The sequence below is a fragment of the Sinohyriopsis cumingii genome, chromosome 1 (genome assembly GCF_028554795.1).
Source record: "Sinohyriopsis cumingii isolate HCF-2022 chromosome 1, ASM2855479v2, whole genome shotgun sequence".
Classification (NCBI taxonomy): Eukaryota; Metazoa; Mollusca; class Bivalvia; order Unionida; family Unionidae; genus Sinohyriopsis; species Sinohyriopsis cumingii.
Window position 1 is genome coordinate 134,759,279 of NC_142961.1, and position 12,180 is coordinate 134,771,458.

Here is a 12,180-nt window from a genome sequence, read left to right on the forward strand (position 1 = left end):
ATAAAATTCTAATTGGAAACATTTTTTTAAAAATGGAAATTTCATGTAAGAATATTTTATGACTTTACACCTCAAATTAAATCCAATTGATTTAGACACTTTTGGTCAACCATTCTAAACCAGCCGTCAAAATGTAATAGTATCTAGTTACATGTATTTATGTTTGCTCTCTATTTCATACTCTGTGATCCATAAACGTTGATGGTAAAAGCAGATAACAAGTCGTGTAATGTAGATACTTTGATTTCTATTATTTTTCTCGAATGATTGGTGTAATTGTGATATATACTTGTTTTTGTTGCAAGCAAATCATATTCTGAAGTGGCTTCTATTTCATAAGTATAATTCAGATGCAAGGTTTTGTTATGAGGTTTGCAATTCCAGCCTCATGGGAGAAACTTAATATCTACTTTACATAAAAATAACCAGAGACTCTACACTGAGTGGCCGATTTTGGCATTCTGATCTGAAGCATCACACTAGCCTGAGACAACGTGTCTGGGTAATGTACCACCCAAATAAAATCAATTTTCCAATCAGATGGTTTTATTCTAAATGAATATAGCTTCTAAATGGAACATTTACACAAATGGACGTTAGCATAACACCAAGTGCATCTCTGCCTTGCCTGTACATTCCAGGCTAGGCAAAATTTGCCGTGTTTGTGTGGATACAAAGGGGTGTAAAGGCCTTGTACAATATCACGTGCTGCAAAATACATGGATAACTGTCAATCGTTCTGACTAGAAAGATGCCTGGTTCTTGCCCGGGAGTCAACAGCAACAATTCTGCCTCCTTTTTGGTCATCCTGCCCATGAACCATCTGTAGAATAAATATAGATGCCAATACATGTTTGCAGAGTAATTCTGTTTAATAATTCATAAGTACCAATGATCAAAGAAATATGTGGCTGAATGTCGCAAATCTGCAAGTTCTTTGATCTTTGGCATTCATGAAATATTCAACATTATCAAAAAATAAAGATAGCATTCTATCACATATAGTATGAGACACATTCATTTGCATATGTTTCATAGTTGAATAAAACACTAAATAAGTCGTGGTTCCGAGTTCAGTGAATGAATATAATGCCCTAAATATAACAGTACAAGTTTTAATCAACCATGATAGTTTTGTATTGGATGAAATGTCTAAACTTAACACAATTAATAAGTGAGTGCCACAGTATGTGTGCCTGGAGTGACTACCCTTCTCTCAATCAAAGTGATTTCTCGATATGGGTGGTCTCTCACCAATGCTCGATAATTATATAAAACGTCTGATCTGTACATTAAAATACCAGTCTTTTGTTACAGCTGGTATTCAAACAGATTAGTCTTTCTAGTCAGGTTACTTTTAAATATTGTTATTGCATGTGACATATGGGTGGACTGAAGGACACTTAAACCTGGGAACACTCATTACAGATAAACCAGGGTACCACTAAATGCCACTTCCATAATCACGACAGGGTAAACAGATTTAATTCAACTAATTGAAACTTTAATTAATTTATCTTTACTTCTTTTTATCTTTTTAATCAGAAAGGTTTGCAATGGACGAATTAGCCTATATTGTGCAAATATATGGAGAAAATTTATTTTAGGCACAAATTACGTCTAGCTACGCACTTTGTCTTCATATAATTTGTAGGCATTTGATATGATATTTGTATCTTATTGTGATTTGTTTGATGCAAGTTTCAGTGTCCAACTTCACAAATTGGAAAAGATAATCCTATACGCAAAGGGGCCTTATTACCGAACGAATCGAACAATCGCTTGGGTTTGGCTCGAAGACAATTGTTTACCCTTATTTCCAAAAACTTGTTGACAACATTCATTGTTCAATGAAATTTATAAAAACTCGCCAAGAATAAAATAATTTTCCTTTATTCACTCAATGACCACAAAATACCCCAACTTCATATACACACCCAACTTCATAACTGCATGAGAACCTTACAATCGCATGGACTATCCCGTGTTAGAATTGCGTAGAGTAGCATAAGTACTTAAATACCATAACATACAAATCACAACTCAAAACGCTCGAATTATTTTCCTACTCTGTTTCTAGGTCAGTCGAACCATGATTTCCAGCCTCATATCACATGTGACTTTACCCTTGAATTACCATAATGCCAACAATAAAAGACGTTTTTCCCAAGACATTGGCTAATTACTAGGGCTGAAAAAAATCCGCAACACCGACTTACGATAATAAAATAATAACAAAAACCTAATAAATCAATAAAATACAAATGTAAATACAAATGGCACAAATCCTAGATGTATTACAATGTATTACGTTAAGAAGATTCTCTCCTAACCAGAAGAGGACATCATGTCACATAGGGAAGCCAGGTGTCGTCTGACAGAAAGTTATATAAAGAGAGGCGTTGTATGATATATGGTTAAATAAAGAATCAAGGTGTTGTGCAAGTCATGACAACCCATCTTGGTTTTTGTGATTCGTTTGATGTTCAAGATACAAGAAAAGAGATTGATAAATTTCATTTGAATCAAGCAGAGATAATTTAATCACTAAAATTAATAAAGTTTTTCAAAATCACCATGACCTGGAAATGGTCTTGTTTTGGAAGCAATCAACCTATAAATACCATTCTAAAATCTCGATGTCGTTACTGTTCTACAGTAAACACAAACGACAAGTATTTTATGTATCCTTAACAAATTCCAGACAGATAATAGATTATAATTAATGTTTTAAAATATCTCATTTTAAAAGAGCTACTTAATGATTCTTTAATAAATAAATAAATACTATATCTGTAACACTTTTCTCTTATACTAACTGCTTTAAGAAATAATGCTGTTCATGTCATTGCGATGTTAAAAATAGAAGAAAAAATATTTTTGTTAACTCATTGGTGCTAAATAACAGAATCGAATGCGCGCATTTAGGTTCACCGACAATGATATATATCTACAAGATTCTAAGATTTATTTAAATTAACTTACTCCTCAGCTTCCACGCTGTCTTTTGCAGCAACGTAATTCCGAGGAACATATCCCTCAATAAATGTATTGGCATCTCTGGGATTTGTCTGTCTGACAAGCCACCAGTCATTGTCACTGAAAATTTAAAGGAAAAATAATGAAATTACAGACGTCTGTACTAGACAGAAGTTTTCTTTAAGAATGGTACTGAAATATGAAAAATATTGCGAAAATGGTATACAAATATGTTTATTTACAATAAAAAAAATTAATTATCTAATTTGTCCTGCATAATACCATATCTGACTATAAATATGCCACAAGGTACAGTTTATGAACGTTTAAACATTGCCTACCATATCACTATTTTAACAATACAATGACAATGCTTATAATGAAGAGGTTTAAACTGATGTAGACTCATGCCGATGTCTCTACTTATTAAAATGGGCGAAACGAAGAAATTTCAAAAACATAGTAACATAAATTAGAACTGTGTTCATGGTACATGCATTGTTACCCAAACGGAGCCACAGTGAATCAGTGTTTAACATGTCCAGCTTGTGGCCACAGGAATGCTGGTTCATCAGAACGGACTTTGTCGACTACCATGTTATACCACTGGACAAGGCACTTTAAACCAATTGACCTGGCACTAAATAATATATATGTGTTGCTGTACCATAAAACACATAACCTAACAAAAACTCACCATAGTGCATGAAACCACACTTGAGTTCAAAACCTTTACTAGCGAGAAAGTTGGATGTATAGACAGAATGTCAGTGGCGACGTTATATGCCCCGACTCTATTGTGGTTGAAAATAAAACTTATGTTTGAAACTTCTTTAAGTTTCTGATTATACAGGATATAATAGTGAATTTACAACATTAAAACTCTTGTCATTTTAACAAGATAACAATTTGCTCACGGGTTTAACACGGGGAAGGTGTTCTGGTGGTAAGGTCGGAAATCCCATGTTACAAATTTCCACATCTTCGACTTGATTGGGACTGTGTAAGGTCAAACAGGAAATGTAATGTTAAAACGTCCGCATATATTATTTAGCACTGATCATCTACTATCCAACACATAGCAATTCTCTATCGAATACACTCCATATTTAGCATTCAACATGTTTAAACTGACCAATACCACACATTTTCTATTCAACACCCCATTTGGAGTGACTAATACCACCTCATATGTTGACCACACATGGTAAGATGTAAAAGAAGGGATATGACAAAATTTAAATCCCTTATCATAACTAACTTCTTTATCCAAGATAATTTCCAGAGTATTCACATTAATAATAAAATAAGACAGTTATTCGTTTAAACAATCCCTATAATTTACATTGTAAACAAAGCGGACATCCTTATTAGCATGATCAGTTTTATAACCCTACCACAGGCGTGTATGAAGAGCAAAAAAAAAGATAGGAATATACACCTTACATATGTACATGTAAATATAATAATTTATGGTATGAAATAAGAGAAAAGAGTAGACACTCGCCACAATGGAGAAAAGAACACACTTTAAGTCAGGCGTTAGTTTACTTTCACAATCCAAACACAAACATATCCGTTGTTGTAAATACTGTATTGTAGCCAAGCATGGTTTTATGATTTGTATTGCTGTTTTTGTTTTAGAACCCCCTGGTAGAAATATTTGTTACAAAGAATATGCAGTGTCAAATGAGGTAGATTTGATTCTTCGGCAATTTGTTACAAATTTATGTTCTGCTGTCCGAGATTTAGTACACTGACCAACTTTACCCATGGTCAGTTCACATCGTTACAAACAGTTCTCTTTTCCTTATTGTATGATGAATGAATTGTGTATTAGGACCTGTTGTGCACCGAGTTAAATTTGCTACATTTATAAACTGACTCAGAATTTGTTGTGAAAGTAACATTTTACTGCAAGTTAGTAGCATTTTCTGTTCAAGTTCGAAAACATCAGATCTGAAGTACATTGAAGATTTTCATCTTATATGGAGTGCCTTCTACTTATAACAATGAAAGATTTATGTCTATCTGTAAAATGTAAACTACTTCTATTCCGTTCGAAAGTATTGAAATATAAGATAATACAACACATATCTACCCTAGATTTAGAGCACCGAATCACCTTAGCTTACCCAATGCTTACTCAATATCAGTTTGCCTTGTATTACACGAAAACTAGTTTGCTTAATACTGACTGAAAACCAGCATTTTAGTGTTTGCATAGGAGGAAATTTCTGTATATATATATATATATATATATATATATATATATATATATATATATATATATATATATATATATATATATATATATATATAAACTTATAAACTTTCTGTATTGAAAATAAGACGTTTAAGTTTGCGCCGTCACTTCAAAGTAATTTTCAAACTGAAAGTCTAACATCATGGGAAAACAGCTGCGACGGTCACAGTAAATAAAATTCCATGTATTGGGCAAGAAGAATTCAGCAGAAGCTGTGTCTTGTCAATATAGGGTTGATAAAAGATTTTAATATTGAGTCAGTGCCGCTGCCAATGGATCGTATTCTCGCTATGTTTAGCATCTTCGCAGTAAAAGAAGACAACAATCTAATTAGGAAACATGTTTTGCAGTACAAGAACTGATGATTATCAAGGGAATTTCCGTACCTAAAGAACATGCAAATAATTTGTATAATAATGTAAAATCAAGGGAAATAGACACAAAAGATCCACACTAGCCAATAACTTACTAACGAACCCCAAAAAATGATGGGTAGTCTCTCGAGTCGAGGAAGACAAGTTGTGCGATCTCATTCAACGGTGGACGCGCATGTGGCTCTTGAGTCCAAATTCCGATGCACACAGGCGGTTGCAGGTGGGGCATGGGACACCAGTGGTTGGTGGTATTTGTGATACAGTTCTGTGACGTCTCTCCCGAGTTTCAGCAAGACGCTGGCGGCGGTCATCCTCAAAGGTGGAACACGCTTTTCTGGTCAGCACTAGCCAATGGCTTCTGTCTAAGGCAGCGAGCTCGAGCTGGCGTGGTTGGAGGTCTGTCCATTTGATGTTCATCTTGAGGTTGTCTTTGTACCTCTTATGACGGCGGCCTTGGTTTCGGTTTCCCTGGGCTAGCTCGCCATAGAAAAACTGCTTTGGGATTCTGCTTTGATCATGCGGATGACATGGCCAGTCCAACGAAGCTGGGCCTGGATTAGTTTGGCTTCGATGCTTGTTGTGTTGGCTCTGTCAAGGACTTCCTGGTTGGTGATTCGGTCCTGCCACTTGATCCGCATAATGGATCTCAGGGAGCGCTGGTGAAATTCTTCCCACTGACTGATATGTCTTGGGTAGAGTGACCACGTTTCACAGAAATACAAGAGAGACGTGAGGATAACTGCATTGTACACTTTCATCTTTGTTGACAGGCGTATGTCCTTGTGCTGCAAAACCTTGGATAGAAGTCGTCCGAGTACTTGACTGGTTTTTTGGATCCTCGCAGTGATTTCTTTGTCCAGGGAGCCGTCGCTAAATATTGTGCTGCCAAGGTATTTGAAACTGTTCACATTCTTCAGCTGCGTGTCGCCAATGGTGATACAAGGTTGTGAGGGGACAGTGGTTGGGGTGGGCTGGAAGAGGACTTCTGTCTTTCCTAGGCTGATTGTCAGTCTAAATAAGTAGGAGGCTTCAGAGAATCTGTCCATGATTGCCTGTAGGTGAGTCTCTTCATGGGCCATGAGGGCACAGTCATCTGCAAAGAGTGCTTCAATGATGAGTCTTTGTAGCGTCTTTGTTTTTGCAGCTAGGCGACGGAGATCAAACACTGATCCATCCAGGCGATACCTAATGTAGATGCCAATGTCAAGGTCACGGATGGCATGGAACAGTACATGTGCGAAGAAGAGGTTGAAGAGTATCGGAGCAAGTACACAGCCCTATTTGACACCATTAGATATTGGGAATTTCTCAGAAGGTTCACCGTCTGAGAGAATCTCTCCAGTCATGTCAACGTGGAGGATCCGAATGAGGTTGGTAAACTTCTGAGGACAACCAAGTTTCTTGAGTACTACCCACAGTGCGTCTCTGTTGACTGTATCAAAAGCCTTTGTCAGGTCCACGAAGACATCATGCAGATTCATGTTCTGCTCAAGGCACTTCTCTTGGACTTGTCTCACTGCGAAGATCATGTCAACGGTGCTGCGGTCCGGGCGAAAACCACACTGAGATTCGGGGAGGTTATCTTCTGACACTGCCGCAATACGCCTGTTGAGGATGATGCGAGCAAGTATTTTGCCAGCTATGGACAGCAGGGAGATGCCTCTGTAGTTACTGCAATCCACACGTGTGCCTTTATTTTTAAAGACGGTCATGATTGATGCGTCCCTGAGGTCGTTTTGGCATCTCTTCTTCCGTCCAGATGCTGATTAGCACATCGTGGAATGCCTTCAGAGTCTGTTCACTGAGAGCCTTGTACACCTCCGCTGGGATACCATCCTTTCCAGGTGCCTTGCCACAGTTAATTTGTTTAATGGCCCTCCTCAACTTCTCCATCGTTGGTAGAATATCCAGTTGGTGATGCGTTGGCTGCTGGGGTATTTGGTCAAGAACAGATTGGCTGACCGATGAGGGCATGTTTAGGAGCTGACTAAAGTGTTCTTTCCATCTTTCCTTAATGCCATTCTTGTCCTTTATTAGTGTAATGCCATCTGCAGCGAGCAAGCGCGCAGAGCTGGACTTTGCGTGGCTGAAGATTGACCTGATGGCGTTATAGAACTCTCTGAGTTGTTAGTGTCAGCATAGCTTTGCACTTCATCAGCTTTCTTTTCCCACCAATGGTCATGCATCTTGCGGATTTCCCTCTGAGCCTCAGCTTGATAGAATTTTAAGCGGTCTTTTTTGTTGATGGAGTTTGTGTCATTCTGCCAGTCCATGAATGCTTTGTTCTTTCTGGCAAGCAGATCTTCAATGGCATCGTTGTTCTCGTCGAACCAGTCTTGATGGATTCGCTTCTTTGGGACACAGTGTTTGCCAAGCACACCTTTCCATCGACCATAATCACAGCCAACACGGGCGTTGAAGTCCCCAGGTAGTATGATCTTGTCGTCAGCTGGAACTGAGCTAAGTACAGAGCTGAGGTCGGTATAGAACTGCTCGATGGCTTCTGCTGGACTCGATATGGTAGGGGCGTAGGCACTGATGATTGTTGCATGGCGTTTGTGGCTGACAGGTATTTGCAATTTCATTAGCCTCTCATTGATACCAACAACCACTTCCGGAAGCTGCTTCAGAAGACATGATTTGATAGCCAGGCCGACGCCATGGATCCTGTCCTCATTTTGGGCTTTTCCTTTCCAGAAGAATGTGTAGCCGCTTCCTAGCTCAGTAAGAGAACCCTCCTCTGCGAACCTGGTTTCACTCAAGGCTGCAATGTCAATATTGTAGCGTGAAAGCTCCTTAGCAACTAGAGCTGTTCTCCTGTGTGATCTTGCTATTTCTCTTTGTCCATGAGAGTACGGATGTTCCATGCTCCAATAAGAATGTTTCTTCTTTGATTATTTCGACCACGGATATGGATGATCTTGGCATGCTGGCCCGATATTTTAGGGCAAGCTTTTTTTAGGCCACCTTTTCTAGGCCTAGCCGTATTCAGGGTGAGCAGCGCCGTCCTGAAAATGTCTGCTCAGTCGCCCCTGGATGCTGCCGAACTGTTCTGCTGCCCTGGGTGCAGAGCAAAACGACCACTTGTCCAAGGGCCGCCTACGTGCAGGTCTCTGACTACAACTCCCAGTGGTCATCTCCACCTGTTGCGTCGCCAGTCGCCCATCGCCGTAAGACTTTGGTAGGTGCAGGTAAGGAACAATGAGTGTGATGATGAGGATGAATGATAGGTGCACAACATAACCTGTGCGTGAAGGAGATTAAAGTGAAACAGCCTTTGCACAGAGACAGCCTCACTCTCTCGGCCTTGGTAGTTAGAACTCAGTGGTAGGAAGATTCGTCACGGCTGGGGACTACTTCGGCTGCATTGGATGGCTATGACGTCTTCCGTGCCTTGTCATACCCTGCGCTCTCCGTAGAACGTTTGCAGATTCGCCTTCGTGACCGTTGGATCACTCAGTTGATCTCTTCCGCCCAGTCTGCCGAAACTGGCTTTGAATGCAAGGATAGGCAAGCTCCAAAGTCACCGTCGGCTACCTTTTACCTGGTTTAGCCGGCCAGTCGAAGCCGTTGCCCGTGGTGTGGCCGCTGCGCATGCTACAGCTACTTGGAGCCACAGGTGAGGGCTGAGCGCCTGGTGAGGACCAAAGATGGACGACATGCCCATCCACCAGAGGTACTAACCCTCCCAGATGACCCCGAACACCACCCAAAATATATAACTGATATATATATATATATATATATATATATATATATATATATATATATATATATATATATATATATATATATATATATATATATATATATATATATATATATATATATATATATATATATATATATATATATATATATATATATATATACATATATATATATATATATATATATTGAAATTACCGAATCGATACAGTCTTTATCCAATTTTATAACCAGGTGCAAATGTAACTTTAGGCATCAGTATGCTGCATGATTAAATGTACCTCTTGAAATTATTACTTTTGTCGGATATAGGTGAGATACAATTATATACTGCAGGTAACCAAGAACACTGACTTAAGGGTAATAACCCTAAAAATTGTGTGGAGCAGTATTGGTATAATGAGTCGTCGTTGAAAAAATGGTTTCTTTAATCTTTAAGACTTTTATAGTAAACATTGCTAAATTAGACATCAGAATTTCACTAGCATCATTGTGCATAAAGGACCTAAATGTTTCTAAAGTTGAATTTTTATATTAGAAGGTGGTTATGTATTTTCTGCGCATTTCTCCATATAGCGGATATCCAGTAATAAAGCGGAATTCATGTTCGATATTAACATTACAAATTCGGCACAATCTTTCCTCATAACATATACTTTCATATCTTCCCACATTACATCTGACTGGCAATTTCCCCACTCTAAGCAGAGTTATTATATAACAAAGATCGTTATCTCCCACCAATTCTAGATATTTTGACAAGTAAATTCTACTCCCAATGACCTATAGAAGCGCAGTCTTTCCATCGACTTAATTTCTTCCGGCACCTTTTTTCCAAAAAATATATCCACATCTCTGGTTGAACAATCTAAGAAAAATGTTTTTATCATTTATGCCCTGAGTACACCAAACATTGACAAATCCAAATGTATATATATGCTTTTTAACATAGTCCATCAATCACAATCCCCCATCGTAACAGTAAATTCTAGTAATGTTTAGGATATCTGTCTTCTAGCATTTTTAGAATTCTTATCCAATATTTCAAAATACGTTTATATCTTATACACTGCATATAATTCTCCCAATTCGTTATATACGAATGCATTTGGAGTAAACTTAGATATACAAATGTTATATTTACAAAATGACAAATGAGCTCTTTCAATATCATTGACATCATTGAAAACCCCAATTGCAGCTCCATAATTAAGTATAGGAGCTATCTTCGGGTCAAACAGACGAAGCAATCCAGTTACGGGTAATCTGCTACATTTTGAAATACTTTGTTTCAATAATTGCTCAGTTTTCAGCGCCTGGAACGATAGTTTTCTGGCACATATACCAATAGTTTTTGAAGAAAATATGCATCCTAAATAATAGCATGTAATGTTTACCTTTGTATGGACATAGTACCACTTTTCGTAACTTCTGAGATAGCCACCTCTGCGAAATACAACCACTCTTGTATTTTTTAAATTCACCTTTAATTTCCACTTTAGGCAATATGTATGCAACCTATTGAGCATATTTTGCAACTGGCGAGCAGTATCAGCAAAGATGATTATTAAATCGTTTGTATACAACAGTGAAAATAGCTCTAACGTTTCAACAGACACTCCCCTGCTTCCTTCAGCTACAATGGGTTTCAAATCATTCAAAAATAAGGAAAACGGTACAGGAGATAAAACACAACCCTGGCGCACGCCCAAAGGGAAATGAAACATATCGTTATTAAGACTGTTGGACTTAGCACATGCTTTTACCTAAATTTAAATTGAATTATGGATTCGTCCACTAATATTTTCACTAACTAGCTTTGGTGCAGTAAACGTATCTCCATCCTATCAAATGCTTTTTCATAGTTAATAAATACTGCATAGAATCTACCCCTAAGGTTTCTTAAATATTTACTAATAAATATGTATAATACAAATATATTATCTGCGGTAGAAATACCCCGTTCTAAAACCAACTTGCTCTTTGCTCAGTAATTCGTTTTCCTCCACCAATTCATTTATTATCTTATTTAAAATATATGCAAACACTTTGCTTAATACAGGTAGTAGACTAATGCCTCTGGAAATAGAATTATTGTGAGCAAGTTAGACTGGGCCTTAACATAAAAGATTGCAGATTAGCATAAAGAAAGACAACAAACTGTGATGATGCTCTTAAAGTTACCATTGTTTATGATGACCAGTATGACGCTTCTCATAGTGTTCGCCCAAAGCATACAAATTTACTGATGGTCTAAAATTTCATGTTTGAAATATCCCTCCTAGACTCTTGAAATTTAGTAGCTATGCTCGCCATTTACCACGTTTTTATTTAGAATATTCACTGATGTATAACGTGCACAAGAAGTATGTGACCTAGAATGATGCGAAAACCTTAGTTCAGTCATACAACGCGAATTTGTTATAATACTTTTCAAAATCTTGATCATTTTGTTCCCGATCCATTGTAAAACAATTAGACTCCTTTTGTATTAATCTTTCATTTTCTGTCAGTGCGTAACTACAGCATTCAGCGTCTGAACTAATGCAATAATATCTGAAAATATAATTATTTTGAGCAATTCAGACTCGGCTTTAATATTAAAGATTACAGATTAGCATGTAGAAAGAAAATAAAGTGTGATGATACTCTTCAAGTTACCGTTGCTTATAATGCCCAGAATGACGCTTCTCAAATATCTTGTTGCTTATAATAAACTATGCCGCTGGGACAATACACTGTAATTTATATTAGTACTTCAAAGCTGTAGAAACCACAGATTGCATGAAAAACACCATGCCTAGACAATGACGCATTGATAATTGTACAGTCACAAAGAAGCATCTAATACTG

General features: G+C 37.6%; 1 protein-coding gene across 1 annotated transcript; it reads right to left on the reverse strand.

Moving 5' to 3' along the window:
- Positions 1–2,981: 2,981 nt before the first annotated feature.
- LOC149807899 (protein CFDP2-like) lies at positions 2,982–8,486 on the reverse strand. Its single transcript, XM_089962627.1, has 2 exons — positions 7,951–8,486; positions 2,982–3,099 (listed from the first exon to the last, which is right to left on the reverse strand). Exons 1-2 carry the CDS (start codon positions 8,484–8,486, stop codon positions 2,982–2,984), a joined length of 654 nt encoding a protein of 217 aa, XP_089818753.1.
- Positions 8,487–12,180: the final 3,694 nt, after the last annotated feature.